Here is an 18,746-nt window from a genome sequence, read left to right as displayed (position 1 = left end):
TCTTCAGCAGGGTAGGTATTATCGCCCTTTTTGAAAATAAGTGGACCCAAATGTGGTTGTTTTAAGGCTTTACTTTAGACGAGAGAGAGAGTGTGAGAGACGAGACGAGACGAGAAATTACTTTCGTTATCCGGGAACTAAAACTAGTGGCCGAACTCCGACCGAAACCGGATTTTCAGCCGAAACCAAATCTTCGGTCATGGTCCCAGTTTCGGCCGAAACCGAAACCGAAACTTTTATAGCATCTTAAATGATAAACCCAGTAATAGGTCAGATAAATTAGGCCAGTAAATAAAGCCTTTTTTTTTGTCAACCTCGCACTAAATTTCCGATTTAATTTAATTTTATTTTTACGTTAAGGGTCACTTAATAATAAAATAAAATAAAAATAGCTTTATTTTCTCCTTACAATATTTTCCTTATTACTAATACAGTGCATAATTAACAAAAAATAAAAATAAAAGAATTATTAGTAGGTTAGTAAACTATGTTTCTTATTCTTAAATAACTATGTTAGTATAATGGGTTTCATTGTAAGGACCGCCTAGGGCGGTAAAAGCCTCCTCCATTAGAAGCCACTTCTTTCTATCTTTAGCTACTCTCGACCATGTTTTTCCTGCCGCTCTGACTATGTCGTCACTCCATCTTTTGAAAGGTCGGCCTCTTCTACGTTTTGAGTCTCGTGGGTACCAGTTTGTGACTGTATGTGACCACCTTTCGTCCGCAACTCTTTGTTGATAACTCTGTTTGTCTCTTGATAACTTTTAAAATATCAAATTAATCAATAAAAACCGGTTCATTAAATCGTAAACGGTAAGTTTTACAACTGTACACATGTGATTGCGTTGAGTGTTAACAAAAGTCTGCCCAGTGCCCGTTACCGGTTTAAACATCTCCGGCCCCAAGTTATAATATTGTCATAATACAAAATTAGCATAAACAAAACTTATCAAACAGTCACCAAGGAAAATAATAAAAGCTCCGTACTGTGAAGTGTGTTCGAGATCTCATTACATTTAACATAAACAATCTCCAGCCATGGCAACTCGCGGGTCACATAAACAAAGGCCCGCTAAGTACCTAATATTCGAAATATAAACATACGGGCAATTAATGAGGCCCAGCAATAGACGAATGATGCGCGACAAATCACGAACACCTAGTTTCGGCGGGGCCGAAGGTTCGGCCAATTATTGGCCGAAACCGAACCTTCGGTCATTTCTTGATTGAAATCGAATGAATAGGTGTCGATTTAGGTACATGTTGCAATGTTTTTTGTAGGTGGGTAGGTATTTTTATGGTCTCTCCTGTTAATAGATAAAAGGATATTCCATATTAAAATGCAAACTGTGTGTCATCAATTGACTATTACAATCCCGACAATATGTTTTTTATCATTCAAGGCACACGGACCTATTGTCACTTTCAATGGCTCTGTCGATATATTGGGCTATCGTGACTGAAGCGAAAGACATAACATACAAACATATGCAAGCAATAAAAATCTATATTTGTATAATTTTAAGGTTCATACTCGTATGTGCGTGTATTGCACGAGTATCGCATGTGGCAGACCATATCAACCGAAATAGTTTGATAAGGATGCCGACACAGGCAGAGGTCTTACGTCAGAGTATGACCAGTGAATTACTCCTAACTTATATGTCATCGGATACTCGAGACTCGAGAGTATACATACTTTAGAGTGTACAGATTTGATTAGTTTGCACCTTATGTTATAATAATTATTATAAGACTGAAATTGTATTACTTCAATGATTAACGGAATTATATCGAATTGCCAGATTTCCGGCCAAACGTGAAGAGCCAATGAAACAAACGATACTGATTATTATCAAAAAAAGTGTTTACATACCTGTGATAAAGAAATCATTGATATGATAGGTAGTAGGTACCTATGATATAAGTATATACTGAAGTATAATGTACCTACGTAAGTACTTACACTTGTTTGAAAAGCAATAAGTGTAATAAGTAATAATCTTATAATTAATACTAGGTAGGTACCTACTTTGCTATCTTTTTGAGCATCTAATATTATATCCAACTAGCTTAATGCTCGCGATTTCATCCGCGTGGAATACATAAATTTCAAACCCCCATTTAACCCACCCCTATGTTATCCCTACTAGTTTACAAAAAAAAAAATAGTGTCTAGTAGTCTCAGTCTGTGAAACAGATAGTATGGTAATGCGGAAGGAAATAATCGTAAATCGAAAGGGGAGATACGCAGTGCGATGTGAGTGACATTTGATTTATCATTATTTCATCAGAGCTTGTTTGGAGGCGTACCTACCTATCAGTGTCATGCGTCGACACACGATCCTAGCAATATCTGGTAATACAATAAATTCGCCCTTGTCGCAATAACGATGGATGTCCAGTGTGCATTACTACATGTGCACTTAAATGAATTAATTGATGGCAATTTTCATTCGTAAGAAACTGTATATAGCTCCTCCCAAATGCGAATAGGACGACCTAGACAGCAGCTATACTACATTCATAACTTCGTGATGTTACCAACATTTTTTTTAATTTGCGAAGTTAACGAAGCAGCGTAGCTAAATTGGTACCAGATAAATTGGTAAGCTGATTATAATGGTATTACTTACTTCGACAATTGTGTAGAAAATTTTATTTCGAAGTTTTTTTCTAATTCTAGCTGATAATAGTTCTGGAACTGACTGCTCATGTTTATCTTAGCCACACAGTACTAGACATCTTAGAATTCATGTTTAGGAACATTTATTATTTAGAAAATATAGCCCTTAACAAAAAAATTGCAACATTTTTTTAATTCAGATGCAAGTTAGGCCTTGACTGCAATCTCACCTGGTGGTAAGTGACGATGCAGTCTAAGATGGAAGCGGGCTAAGGTGGAAGGGGTATATGGCAATTTTTATTAAACCCATGCCCCTTTGGTTTCTACACGGCATCGTACCGGAACGCTTAATCGCTTTGCGGCACGGCTTTGCCGGTAGGGTGGTAACTAACCACGGCCGAATACTCCCGCCAGACCGGACCAGAAATTTAGAAATTATAAAGTTTTGCAAATCCCTGCCAGGAATCGAACCCGGGACCTCCCACTAATAAGACCACAGCGCTTACCACTGCGCCACATATCGGGTAACAAAACAAATTAGGTACTTACGGATTTTCTAACATCCTCAAACACACTTTGGCCATCGTGCTGAGCGTCTCCGTCGTGTTCTCCAAGTCTTGCTGGTTATCGTTTACAAACTGGCTGGTTGCCTCAGACAGTACTTTGAGCATTGGCGTCGCTTGGGCGTAGAAAAGCGACATTCTGTTAGCGTATTCTGCTCCTATGTGAGGTTCTTCGCCTGGAGGAAGTTCTGCATTGATGAGACCACCGCGGGACACGATTCTTCTGTAGTAGCTGAAATCGTTTTGGATTGCTGGCGTTTTCATCTGAAAAAAGAAATTACCAATGTTGTACTGAGGATCTGAATGAGGTGGCGGGAAGCGGATGTATGAGGAAGGCAGAAGACCGTGTGTATCTAGTGGCGCGCTCACGGGAGGCTTAAAAGGTCCAGCAAGTTTTCTACGTTTGAAATTGCCTCTTTGGAAAATAAAAAAGCTTTATTTTCTCGCAGACTTTAGTATTGAGTGCTATTGAGCCGAGACCATTGTTGCCCCAGGTGCATATTGAAAAAGATTTCTTAGAATGTGGGGCGTTGGCTCTAATTCTAAGACATATTTTTTCATGATTCATATTCTTGAAGATGCATAATACAGTGTCATGACTTTCGTCATTTAAATTAAACAGAATTAGTGGCCATCTTAAAATAGATTAGGTACCTACAACTATTTTTATAACCTGACTTGGGGTTTATGATTTTAGGATTGTGCACGCAAGAAGCCATAATATAAACATATGATAAATTAACTCAAAAGATAAACAAAACTAAGACAAATGTATCAAGTATGTTATCAAATAAGTAGATACCTATAATCAACCGTACCTAGATAATATAATGGAGCTATGAATCAACTTAGCATTAGTCTTATTACTAAGTATAATAATATGATACAATTTTAAATAGGTAGATAAGAAATCATCTATTTTCCGTTCGGTTAGGTAAGACTACCTAACCTAAGCAAAGTAACTTATGATTACGTCTTGATTTAATGTAAATAAACAAACTGAGAAGTACCATGAGTCACAAGTTTGTGGGCCGAGGTCGGACGAGTAGCTTTTTACATCGTACAAATTGTCCACAATTTGCTACCTCAGCAGGCTTGCCGCTGACTAATGATTGTACTTAATTACTGTACAGGCCTACACAATAAATTGATTGACGGAGAACCTAATCGATGTATTGCATTCGGTTGTTAGCCTGTGTATAATATCGCATTTTACGTGTACCATCCATACTTCCATACTAATATTATAAACGCGAAAGTGTGTCTGTTTGTCTGTCTGCTAGCTTATCACGGCCCAACAATTTAACCGATTTTGATGAAATTTGGTGCAAAGTTAGCTTACATCCCGGGGAAAGACATAGGCTACTTTTTATCTCGAAAAATCAAAGAGTTCCCACGGGATTCCATTTAAGCGATTTATATGAAACTAAATGATGCCCGCGACTTCGTCCGCGCGTATGTTCTTTTAATCCCTATTGTGGGAACTCTTTATTTTCCGGGATAAAAAGTAGCCTATGTCCTTCCCTTGGATATAAGCTACCCCTGTACCATTCCATCAAAAGCGGTTGAACGGTTGGGCCGTGAAAAGCTAGCAGACAGACAGACAGACACACTTTCGCATTTATAATATTAGTATGGATTATGATGTAGTTATTTTTTATTATTATTCGGAGCTAGCTTGCAACCTGGAAATTGACATAACTTTTTATCCCGGAAAATCAAAGAGTTCTCACACGATTTTTTAAAAACATAAATTTACGCGGCCGAAGTCACGGGAATCCTTTAGTTATTATTTATTATAAGTATTGATTATGCTTGTAATTGGTAGTTGTAATATCACTAGACAGTAGACAGAATGCGTTCTAGGACAACAGTAGGTATATCGATATCGTAAAACTCTGCTAGGACCATGAGTAGGTAGGTACTAGAAACTCCTATGGCTACTTTTAAATAATTTGTTTAAATTATTAATTTTCTTCATAGTGATTTTACAGACCTTTTTTTACAATTGACAATATTAAAAAAAAGTTTTCTCTTTAAATAAACAAGCAGTGCTTAATTGATTGGTGCCAACGACACTGCAAGGTTGGGGTCAAAAGGGCTCTCACTGGTTTAAATCACGATCACTTATTCAATTCCAGCAAAGGGACTTGATAGTCGAAGCTTTGTTTACATAATAGCTGCTTGATTTGATGATGCTCTGTTGAATGCACCGATTTGATATTGTTTGCTATTTCTCATTGACTGAAGTGTCTAAGCAAGACTGGCTTTTTGCGGCGGAACGGAACAGACGGGCGGATAGGTAGGTACTCGCCGTCACGCCTCTCTTCGTACCACCAAATGCACCGATAAATCACCCAGGTTGAAGGTACTTTTTCCTACTGTAAATAAAGTAATCATAGTGTCTCTTGGAGAATGTTTCTTTTAAGTATTTCTTAATATTTAAGAGCACCCATGCAAAGCATATATTGTAGGGCTAAAGATGACCAATTTACCTGTTGCTTCTATGGCAAGCGTTCGCCACGTGCTGGCATAAATCATCCCCAAAATTAGACAACTATCCCGCTGTCCTTCGATATCATCAAGATTGTGAGGCAGACTTGGGTGAGACTGACACAACAGTCAACACCATAAGGAGCAGCGGTACACGAGGAGGTCTAGGTTTTCAACGATGGAAGAAAAACAAGGTCTAGTAACTAGAAGATGAAGTGCAAAGCCAGGCCGAGAGAGCTAGGAGTATCGTGCATACGAGAAGGCCTATTTTCAATTATCGTAGAAAATCACGGCTAATAAAAAAGAAGTGCAAATGCAGACCGAGAGAAGGGTCGCGCATACAAGGAGGCCTATTTTCAACGATGCAAGAAAATCCTAAAGAAGAAGAAATGCAAAGTCAGGGCAAGACAGCAAACCTATATAAGTAATTGAGTTATGCGTGTGGAAGATCGTATATCACGGCCGTTATCATTGCAATAAACTACTTTGAAATTGGATAGACAGGGAGCGGTCACCGCTAAGGTCAAGAAAGATCTGAACCTGCGATAGATTACATTTTATGTGCTATTGTTCATTAAAATACGTAAAGAAATAGCTTGAGTATCAATAAATAAAGGTTAGGAAATGTAAATTGGGTGCCCACACAGATGTATGCTCGACGATGCAAACAATGTCATGAGTAGGTAGGCAGTAGGTATCCAATGTAGCGTCTACTCATTAGAATTTGCTTGCATGAACTTTGAAATGTCGATAAGAAGGCTTCCCTATTAATAGAAATAAGTTATCTAATCTGACGTTCTGTTAGCTTTTCAAGGCTCAACCCCTGAAAGCTTGACTGGCATAGAGATAGATCCCATCTTGCACAAGAACTTTTTTTTTAAATCTTTATTTTCAGATTATGTCGCTTATCTCGAAAAACAAAAGATGGATTTAACAGTAAATTACGGTATTTTTAAAAACATAAGAGCGAACGAATACGTAGCAAAGGCTAAATTTTGTCTGGAACGAACATAGCAAAACTGAAAACTAATTGACCTTTCAGATCTCAGCGTTCATAATGCTTGTGTCAACGGACTCTTCAGTTCTAACTTGAGAACAGAACTAGACTATTCAGATTTCAGGTCAATAGCTTAGTTCCAATTTCCAATTACATTGCAATTCCGATTTCCAAGTAACTGTTAGACAGAATTTAATTCTGGCTACAATTTGTTCTACCATTTCTTTTTGAAATGAAAGAAAATCTATTGCATGTTCGTGAAGAAATGAATCGAATATTATTAACTAGCTTAATATACTTCCATTTTAAAGGGCTGTGGGAGATTACGTTACAAACAAAATCTTCACAAAGAATGTCAAATTTCTCGATCGAGTTCTGTACTGATATGTCAGTCAGTTTTTCCTTTAAGATTTAGTATAGTATAGCATAATTGCACGAAAAACAGAAGCTTTATTTTTAAGTAAGTAGGGATGTTAGAAAGATGTATTGTATAGTCTGCGACATGTCGAGATGGCAATCGGGGTATGAGGCCCGACGCCCCACACACCCGCACGTCACCCGCGCTCGCCTGCACCGGGTTAGCGCGGGGCTGTGAGGGTGTGCGGGGCGTTCCCTCTCCGATTGCGATCTCAACCTGTCGCGTGCTATAGATTTGGGTGTACTCATAAAGAAAGAAAAGTTGGTACTTACTTTGTGCTCATCGAACTTTAACACGAACTCCAATATTTCGGCGAACTGTTTCACTAACGCCTGCTGTTGCTCCAGATGCTGTGTGGGGCTCATCGATCCTCCAACAAGTGATCCTAAGAGACGCGGTACTACCTGGAATAAAAGAAACCACTTGTTAGACTTCATTGTCGACAATTAATATCTACTTAGATTTAGTGTTTTAACAGCCTAAGGAGCCATCTCCACATAGAAGAGAATCGCGACGATAGTCTCGTCGTGTGACATTTCGATACAAACTATAGTCGCGATAGTATCGCCCTGTGGAGATTAGCCCATAGAATTTGTATCGAATTTTGTCACACGGCGAGACTATCGCCGCGATTCTCTCGTCCGTGGAGATGGCGCCTTAGCGCTAAACTTTTCCTGTTTGTTTGTTATTTCATTGCTGCAAATTTTTCAACCCATTTCAACTGGCCCGTAAGCTTAAAATTCTAGCTGGAGAATGACAAACGATATTTTTATCCTAGGAAACAAAGAGTTCCCATGGGAATTTTAAAAATTGTAATCGATTTTGTGCTCTATAATGACATAACAATGATAAACTGCATCGTCACTTACCATCAGGTGAGATTGCAGCCAAGGGCTAACTTGTATCTTAATAAAAAATAATAAAAAAATATTTTCGATAGGCAGAAACTTTTGTGCTATTGGCTCAATTTCAACAATTTCAGCAAGAGTAAGTACCTATCTACTATTTTTCAGTCAACAACAATTTCGATGATTTCAATGTAATAATAATCAGACGTTATTTTACGTGCTAGGATGTAAGAGTTTGGGTTAATCCTGATTAGTTTCTTGAATGCAAGGGGATTCAATTTAATTAGCATAAGCTCGATTAAATCAATAATAATTATTAGAACGTTCCCGGCATTTTAAATTACTAACAGTTCTATCTATATTTACGAGTAAGTAGGTAGTAATTACTTTGCTAATTGAAAGTGGAAATTTGAAACATTCAAGTACGAGTATCTATTCAACAGATTTCTTGTTTGCAACTGTCTATGAATTTGCTAAAAAACCGAATATTCTTATATGACACCAACTTAATTATATATTTACAAGTGCTTTACATCATTTCCATTCTCCCAAGAACATCATTAAACTCTTCACGTAATCTGTCTTTTCGTTAAGAGCCTCTTTAAGTTCCTACTTTACAACGTTGAATGGTAGAAATGCGTATATTATACAATCGTAATATGGGCTTAAATTTTAATCCGTGCTTAGCAGTGACTAGCTCTTGACTAGGCCCGTCCAGTCTCGACCTACTTCATTGCGTTGTTTCAGTGGGAGTAAATTCATATTTGAGACGGGTTGGCTAAATGGCACATTGTTCGTTCGTGAGGTACATGGACCGAGAGCCCATAGAAAATTTTGATATTTTTACAATAAACATTCAAAAACAAGTCTTTTCCGGGGCCTAGCACTAGACGAGAAGTAGCAAGCGTGTTTAGAGTTGTTTTTGGAAAAATGACAGACAGGTTTTTTTATACAAATTAAATCTTCGGAACACCTGTTTCATGTCTTGGAAAGATGATATTTAAATTATCAAGAAAGTTTGTGTATATCATATATTTTGTTACTCTTTGACGCAAAAACTACTGGACCGAAATTTGGAATGGAGATAGATTATACTTTGGATTAACACATATGCTACTTTTTATCCCGTAAAAATCCGTGCACGCGGAATTTTTAAACATATACCATATAATAAATACTTATATTTCTACTATCAAACACCTTCTAGAATTTCCTACAGGCTCTTAGCACATAGGTACCCACTGTTGCAACGAGCTACGTGGACTGTGACATGACGTGCAGTTCAGTAATTTGGCGCCGGTTGAATGAACGTGAGCGGAAGTTGTAAGAACCTACTTGTATGAACAAATACTAAGATGTTCTCAAAGTAAAGCGTGTCAAAAGTAGTTTGTCTTTTTTATCGGATTCATCATGATCAACCCATCACCGGCTCACTACAGAGCACGGGTCTCCTCGCATAGTGGGAAGGATTTTGGCCATAGTCTACCACGCTGGCCATGTGCGGATTGGTAGACTTCACACATCTTTGAGAACATTATGGAGAACTCTCAGGCATGCAGGTTTCCTCACTATGTTTTCCTTCAGCTTAATTATTAAAAACGCACATAGCTCCGAAAAGTTAGAGGTGCGTGCCCGGGATCGAACCCCCGACCTCCGATCAGAAGGCGGACGTCTTACCGACTAGGCTATCACAGCTTTTTGTCTTATCGGATTATGGACGAGAAAATTATGAGGCCATTAAAACGTTGGAAAACTGCACCTGGTTACTCTGATGGATAAAGTTTAATATTTTTGTTAAGTAGGATAATAGTTAAGTTACTTGTAAAATCATGGAGCTATGAATCAGCTTAGCTTTCTCTGTTTATTGTTCAAAAAACATAGGTAAGGAAGTCACAAAACAATATGAAGAGACGATTCGCGCAGCTAATTCGCTAATTGGCACGGGCTCCAAAAAAATATTATTGTAGAACTACATCCATTAACTCTTGTATGTACAGAATATATTCAGTAGTAAGTAGTAAATTCTTTTGAATTTTTAGTGTTTGTGGTTATTGAAGTCGGTTTTTATTTTATTTTTTGCAATTTTGTTTTAGAATTTCTGAGTCTGTTAAAAAAAGTTAGTAAATAACAAGACCGATAAATAAAAGCATGAATGAAAGAGTAGGTAACAGAAATACATCATCAGCAAGTAAAAAGCAATTTTTGAAACGACGCTTTTCATACATAATGTAAAGCATGATGGTGGAAACGTCGGTACGTATTACGTTGGCAAGTAAGGGTCACTGCAAACAGATGGAGAGAGTAGAGAGGAGTAATTTTAATAATATTATGTTCTTTGACATACCTTTGAAATTGGTATGCTAAACACGGACGCGAGCCGTGCATCTTGCCGTGCGCTGCCGCCCTTATGCCAAAATAAATAAAGTTTAGCTTGAGTTAACAACTCAATAAGAAACGACACCGCGCCTGCCCGCTGATTCGCTGTCTAAACTGAATAATAGACACCGTGCTCTTTATTTATTTTTAGTCCATTGCATGTTTTCCACGAAAAATTATTTTAATTCACTCAATGAAGCAGCTGTGTAGAAGGCAGAAGCCATTAATGTCAAATGAGCTCGGTGGCTATCATTCACTGAGTGAATGAATAACCCCGCAGACGCTGCCGGTGTGCGTTATGCTCAAGTGTACATTGAGTACTGGTTGGTTGAGTTTAGGTAGTGTATATTGCCAATCAATACTCTTTAAAATTTGATGACTGGATGTTTACGATCTTCAAAGTGTTATCTGGTTTTACACTTCAGTTTATTAAAATATCAGCGTCTGAATGTCTGTTTTATGTTGAAGATAAATCATTCAGCGAGTCCCAAGGTTTTATAAAGTTTCACAATAATAACAACCAACTCCTCGAATTAGCTTAAGTTCGGAAATATTTCGAAAGAAAATGAGTATATTTTGTAAACGGATAAAATTATTGTATTATATTAGAAAAAAACCAACCGGCCAAGTGCGAGTCAGACTCGCGCACCGAAGGTTCCGTACTAGTCGTATTTTTTCGCCTTTTTGCACAACAAATCAAAAACTATAATGCATAAAAATAAATAAAAATCCCTTTTAGAATGTACAAGTATAGCCCTTTCATAATATGATACCCCACTTGGTATAATCTTACTTTGAAAGTTGAAAATACTAATTATTTGTTCATGAACACATTTTAATTTTTTTTAATGATGTAACCACAAATTCACGGTTTTTGGATTTTCCCCCTTACGTGTGCTACAAGAACTAACCTACCTGCCAAATTTCATGATTCTAGGTCAACGGGAAGTACCCTGTAGGTTTCTTGACAGACAACAAAGTAATGCTATGAGGCTTCCGTTTTTCATTTTGAGGTACGGAACCCTGAAAGGAAATAATATTGTTTACGAAATAAGATTTCAATTGGATTTTATGCTTCAGACAGATATTGAATTTATTAGTGTTTTCAATTATTGGAAAGGACCTCTCATTTTAATATCAATTGAAAATCCCTCTATCTCCAAGGACTTTGAAATATATATAAGAATCAGAGTTCATTAACGGAGAAAATCTTTTAGATTTTGAAAAGAAAAAAATCGCTCAAGTGCGAGCCGGATTCGCACAGGAAGGTTTCCGTACAAGAAATAACTCTTTAATTTTTTTTTAAAATTAAAAAGAGTTATTTCGTGTTATTACATGGCGGTCACATTGAAAGAGTAGGTTGATAGGGCACCGATTCCGTTGTCTTTCTCTAAACTAAATTTAGAGTAGGTATATGCATCCTTTTCTTTTCAACAATGCTAAAAAGGAACAGAACATACCAGAAGGGACAGTAGATACCCGTTGAAGCCAAAATGTTTGAAAATAGAGTTTAACTTTAGAGTTGTCGAAGTAAACAATTGACTCATACAAACAGAGCTACCGCATGTTTACTGCGGAACTACAATCTTAATAATGTTACAAACAACTAAGGCCCACTTGCGTGTTCCTCTGTTAACTTAATTAACTCGGAGTTAACTGCTAACACAGGGTTAAATAAAAAAAATTCTTGCACCATCAAGTAAACCTCGAGTTAATTTTATAAATATTTAACCCAACTATGTGGGAGGGTTAAGTTGCTAACACTGGGTTAGTAAAGTGTAAAGTCAAAATATTGACAGGCACCCGACACGAAATTGATTGCACCGAAAGAAAATGTCTTTGAAAGTCTTCAAAAAACAAAACATGAGTCAGTCATAGGCACTGCAGCGTTGCGATACTATAGTGAGCCAGATTATAAAATATTCAGACACATCTTCCACTGTACTACCATACGTTAAGGGTGAGACATTAATTTAATGAATAGAATACACGCCTGTTTCTGTGTGTGCAACACAGAGAATACAACCTCAAGAGTACGCATTAACGTTTTGTATGAAAACAAAATCGTGAAATGTTGGCGGGGGACAGGGGAGAATGCTTTGTTGTGATTGGTGACTCAAAAGTTACGTAATCAAGACAATATGCAGAATGAGGGTACCGAACGGGCGTGGGCCGACTTTTAGGCGTCTATAGGTGGTGGTCTGTGGTATGCACATAATACCACCAACAAAAGTCGCCAGAGAGAGATCGAACGAGCTGCAGTGAAAGATAATTCATAGCCACGACTACCCTGCTAACTAATGAACGATTGAGAAGAAGAAGAAATAAGAATTGAATATTAGTAAGCTCAAAGTTGTAAATGTACATTGCATGAAGTAAGTTAACAGACTAACTATAAACATTTGATAAAATTTAAATAATCAAGGAAGAATTGATGTTTGTTTACAGTCGGAGCTTGTTGACGCCTGCAATTTCGTCTTTGAAGTTTGTTTATAGATAAAAAAAATAGTCCATCGCTGAAATCAAACTGCAGGTACAAAATAGAACTAGAACCGGATGTCGACTGCGGAACTGAAGTAGGTTTAACTTCAAACACTCAAAGATTTGTCTTGGTCCCATGCCAAAAACGCGTCAGCAGAATGCATTTACTGGGTCATGTTTTTAAATTAATCTGAAAGCGAAGTTGGAGCCATTTAAAATTTCGTTTGTTAGCGATGAATCGTTTTTAATTGAGATAGTATAAGATTTATTATTGATGTTTAATTTTGCTGGTTACTTATACTTTTTGCAACTTCTGAATAAATACATAAAATTAAATATCATGGTTTAAGCTTTAAAGCATTGAGCCAATTAACTAGTATCTAATTGGTACCTACAGAAGGGATATTTCAGACAAAAATCGAATATAAATCGATGCTTTAAAAAGTGACGAGTTTATATTATGACGGAATATCTAACGAGATTCAAAAGTTCAAATTAGTTGGCCACAAATTAGTAGGTATAACGTCTTAATAAAATTTTGAAATTGGTAGTAGTGTTACTAGAATACCGCGGTGCAGTTGCAGAATTTTTTCCTTAACATGTGCGATAAGACCTACCTACCTGCCAAATTTCATGATTCTAGATGAACGGGAAGTACCAGGAAGTACCCTGCAGGTTTCTTGCCAGACAGACAGACAGTACGGAACTCTAAAAGATGGCTTCCATAATATTATCAATTCAATACTACATATTAATTTCATCGATCTGAATCCACATTGATTAAAGGAAATAATAACGATAACTGAATAGGCACAATATTAAGTACAACTAGCAGAGGAAGTGACGGTTGTTTAGTCGATTATGCAGTCGTAAGCTCGCAATCGCTGCAACTGCACCGAGCACGGACAAGCAATTATTCCTATTATTCCCCTTCCGTATCCTGACACAGATTGCTGTTGCAATGTAGTTTAATCTAGGTATATGCATTTTTATCGTATTGCATGAAGTTCTTTGACCTTTCTACAGAAGAATGTTTTATTGAGAGTATGTAAATAGAGTTGGTACAATAGTAGGAACTAGGAAATTCTGTACATTCAAGATCTATTCAATCTTAGAAACAGAAATCAACATCACTGATCAAAAATTATCTATTTCAGGTTAGTTGAGTCGAGTTATTGTGTCACGTTGGATGTGCTAAGACTATATTGGTGGTTCAACACAACTGAAAACAACAGAAAAAGTTCAAAAGAACATTCATACAAAAAGAAAGAAAGAAGAAAAAAGTCATTACAGAACATCAGTATATGGCGTGAATAATTTGCTGCTGGCTCGCCCAGAAAGGCTTCTGGGCGAATTATTGAAAGAATATCTATGAACTCATCTAAATAAAATAAAAGGAAAAGGTGGCTGACTGACTGACTGATCTATCAACGCACAGCTCAAACTACTGGACGGTTCAGGCTCAAATTTGGCATGCAGTTAGCTATTATGATGTAGGCATCCGCTAAGAAAGGATTTTTGAAAATTCAACCCCTAAGGGGGTGAAAATGGGGTTTGAATTTTGTGTAGTCCACGCGGACGAATACGCGAGCATAAGCTAGTGTTGCAAAAAATAGCAAGATAAATCGGAGAACGTTGAATACAACCGCACCATACTCACTTATTTTCATTAAAAATTGTAGAAGCAGAAATTTACAAGAAAAAGTTATAAAGGTAATAAGGTACATTTTTCTTAAGTCAGAACCTGTACATCTCCATTACTAGGATTACGATTAGGTCTTAATTAAAACGGCTTTATCGCCCGCCGGCGGACGACGTACTCATTATAAAACCAGCGGGTAGAAACAAAGGAATCTTCCAACTACGCTAGCCAGGTTCAACGGATATTATGGGAAAGAAAATCTTTTTGATTTTTGAAAATTCAATAGAGACTATCAGATTTTTGCTTTGCGAATAATGCTATCAACAATAATAGTGGAAAGTTTTTGTAAGAGTTCGGCCTTGCGACAGCGTCAACAAAAAAACTATCAACATTTTTTGTAGAGACCTTGGAGAACTTAGCTTTAATTTTTTAGGCAGGTTAGGAAAATTCAAAAGAAACCGAGATGAGTGGCAGGAAAAATATTTTCGAAAGGAGAATTACTTTATTTTACTGCCTTTTCCCTTGTTATGATTGAAAATGAAAGCGTGGCAATTTTAGAAATGGTAAGCTAAAGCAGCGCCTTATTGACTGCATCATATGGACGTCATTGTCTCAAACACCTGAATTAGGGATGATTTATGCTAGACCGTGCCGGGCCCGAGCCGTGCCACGTCCGACGCGCGGGCGATTCACGGATTGCAATTTTATATGAAGAAACGTAACACCGACGAGGCTCGGATAATTTGGACACGGCATGTTATGCGTACGGAGTTTGTGAAGGGTTTTTTAAAGAGTTTATTACTTAAGAAAAGCTTTATTATTTCTAGTACTAGATTCTAGAAACAATAGGTAGCTAATTACAATAGATACTAGACTTAAAACGAGAGAACTTAGGTGAAAGATATGAACTGATTGTTTGGCCTTTTGTTGTTTCGGATTGACTATGCTGCGTATGCCTTATTGGCCGCTACAGCGTCACCGGGAGGGGTGGCGAACACGAAGCTCTGGCTGGGGGCGAGCCCTAGGGCTCGAAGAAATAATTTGAGAGGTCGGGGGGCAACGTCTTCCTAAGGGCGCCTCTTGTGAGGCTCCGACCACGGCTTAGGATGATGTTATGGTTACGATGAATTTGTTGGACTATTGGTTAGTCCGTTTCGGCCGGGGGTGGATTGTTTGGGCGTTGTTCCAGCGTAGGTATTTATGCTACGCGTCTCCGCTACGAAGTAGTGGGGATGAGTTACAAAGACGTCATTGTTTTTAATTAGTTCGTTCTTTTATTAATTCTTTTAATTAAAATTTGCCCTTTAGGGTTACCTTTATATATTTCATAGTATGATACGATGAGCTCTTTGTATTACACTGTAGTAAATAATAGGCCATTGATAAGGCTCTTATCAGTATGTGAAAATTTAGGGTTCTTAGTCGAAAGGCACGGTCTGATGTGACCTCATACAAATTCCCACCCGGTGCCTCGGACGCGACACGGCTCGGGCCTGGCACGGTCTAGCGTAAATCATACCTTAAGCGGTATTATTTATTCATACAATAATTTCTGCGACCCGGCGATTGTACGCTTAATATAAAATGTGGTGAATCAGACAAGTTTGCGGTGACTCATGGACATTTCGAACATCCCGATGGCATTAGGGCCTGCAAATTGGTAAACGGTAATATTTCGACATATGGACACTTGGTGACACCTTTTTCTCTCGATTTAATCCGCGATTGGGGATCAAAATTATGTATAAGTACCTCACATTGAAGAGTAAGAACTCTACAGGGGTTTACTTATGTTTTTCATATGTTCTTTCTTTTCCCCCCTCTCCATGGGATTTACAGCGATTTTTTTCACAAACGCTGTGGAACTTGGAAGCTATTCAATGCAAAGGGCAGCGTAAATAAATACACGCTGACCCTTCTAAGTCTTTTGTGCTCGTCCTCAATCCTCTTCCCACTGCCACAAATAACTATCTATAAAAAAGCGTTACTGTAATATTGAAGTTAGACAGTAATCTTACTTTGAGGACTAACTGCTTTCAAAAGATCTTTTATATAGGTACTTAATAAATCTTTTGACTTCGTAAAGATAAGTGTTCTGTTTATCAAACCTTATTAGAAGGGATACACAAGGATCTTTGGATTAATTAAGAGAAATGATGAATTCGATGGATGGTGATGATGTTATTGTAAATTTGGTGAAGGCGATGTTCATATCTGCGCTACAGCTTCTATTAAACTTATAGAAACTTACCTTATTAACGTTCATTCCCGAGTAGCAACGGTTCTGAAATATTTCATAGTAATTTCATCTAAATAAATCATTTTTTTATTTTTTTTATTCATTATAGGTATACGCTTGACCACAATCACACCTGATGGGAAGTGATGATGTGGCCTAAGATGGGACGCGTTTACCTAGAAGATACCTATTCACTCTTGTTTTAAAGATACCCGGGTTGTAATTGGTAGGAAACACACACACACATATGAATCTCGAGCATAGTTAAGCTAATAAATTCGATACCCACGATCATGATTTCAACTATAGTACGCGACAAGTCGAGATGGCAATCGGGGTACGAGGCCGCCGTAGAACACGGCGCACACCCGCACGTCACCCGCCTTGCCCGCATCGAGTCAGCGCGGGGGCTGTTCGAGTATGCGGGGCGTTCCCTCCGCGATCGCCATCTCGACCTGTCGCGGACTAAAGACATGACACGTTTTAAAAACAGTGAACTCTCCTAACACTATCTGGGAATAATTACGAACAAACATAGCCCTACAGGATAATGTGGGATAGGTACTCGTACGTTGCAGATGACGCAATATTCCGTAAACGATACAAGGCGAAGCGTGCACGTGTCCGTCGAAATTAAATTAGGGATAAGTTGTTTAACAGTAGGAGTTAGAGTGAGGACAAATGTATAGATATGTATTTGGAAACAGATTTTAATAGCTAAACATACTTTAATATAAAAATTGAGGCAGATTCTCTTGTACACAATCTCTTAACTAAATTAACCGGTCAAAATCTAGTGCTATCCTTTTCCGCAAGCAACATTATGAAAAGGATAGCAATAGATTTAGACGTGCCATTTTAGTTTAGTTTAGAGATTGTGTACAAGGGAATTAGCCACTAGGCTTAAACTGACTGATATATCAACGTAATGCTAATATCGTGGTGGATCTAGAAACTTGAGATTTAGCAATGTAGGTTTTCTATAACGTAGACTAGACTCTTACTAAGAAAGGATGTTTTACCCAAACAAAGTTGTACGACATAAAAAAGAACGCATGAAAACGATGGTCTTCCAGAAGAATAAACTGTGTTAATGTTATTATGGTATTTCTAGTTTAACTGACTTGAAATAAACGAATGAAAACGCGTTTATTGTAAAACAACACTTAAGAAAGAATAGAAGTGATCGAAGGTATTCAATTTAGCGCTGCAAAGTGCAAAACAATATTTTCCAGGCATACAGAAAATTCTTTGATTTATATACACAACGGATTTTTGTCTCGTTGTTCAAGCAAGGACTAAAAGATATAAACCCATGCCTTGTCTGATGTCTGCAATTTGTAAAATATCTTGAATTGTTCGATAAGAAGTCATAGTTCCACTTCCATATTAGGAAAGTCCATGGTAGAGATATATTATGCTTCCTGGAGACGGACTAAGACTACTTTTTATCCCGGAAGATCAGTTTCCACGGGATTTTGAAAAACCTAAATCCAGGCGGACGAAGTCGCGAGCATCAGCTAGTTAGACATATTTTAATGTATTATCTTAGCACACCGGTGTTCTCCATTGTTTACGGGCATAGAACTATTGATTTGTTGGGGACATTGAAGTTATTTTAAACCCTTACGCAGACCCTCTGGGGTTAATATTAAATGAGGTATTATAGCGACGACTATCCCTAAGGTCAATATTTATAATCTGACCACGGTAAAGGCTATTGGTTTAGTAGTCCAGACAGTTGCTCAATGCTCAGTGTACCGCATGACATAATGACAGGAACAGGTCCCCAGATGGAAAACAGCGTTGTATGGTCTTGAATACCAGATATAGAGCTTTATGCTGAGCTGGAATCTTTTTTGGGGCTGTGCCACCTGATCCTCTTCCATCCATCCATTCATCCATCCATCTTTAATCTCAAAAAACACACATCACAAAAAAAATATCTGGTGATGAACAAATAATTAGTATTTTCGACTTTCGAAGTAAGCTTACTATACCAAGTGGGGTATGAAAGGGCTTTCTTTACCTGTATATTCTAAAAAACAGATTTTTATTTATTT

The 18,746-nt window shown here is 37.6% G+C and overlaps 1 protein-coding gene across 1 annotated transcript in view; it reads right to left on the bottom strand.

The window, feature by feature from the left end:
- LOC117988124 (CYFIP-related Rac1 interactor A) overlaps window positions 1-18,746 on the bottom strand; it is a 41,013-nt gene that overhangs the window by 6,971 nt on the left and 15,296 nt on the right. Inside the window, exons 2-3 of the mRNA XM_034975236.2 lie at window positions 7,370-7,501; window positions 3,176-3,453 (exon numbers count right to left, since the gene is read on the bottom strand). Of these exons, the coding sequence (XP_034831127.1) occupies window positions 3,176-3,453; window positions 7,370-7,501 (410 nt within the window). The remainder of the gene's footprint in view (window positions 1-3,175; window positions 3,454-7,369; window positions 7,502-18,746) is intronic.

Source organism: Maniola hyperantus, chromosome 14 (assembly GCF_902806685.2).
Source record: "Maniola hyperantus chromosome 14, iAphHyp1.2, whole genome shotgun sequence".
Classification (NCBI taxonomy): domain Eukaryota; kingdom Metazoa; phylum Arthropoda; class Insecta; order Lepidoptera; family Nymphalidae; genus Maniola; species Maniola hyperantus.
This window is presented reverse-complemented; position numbering and strand designations above follow the sequence as displayed.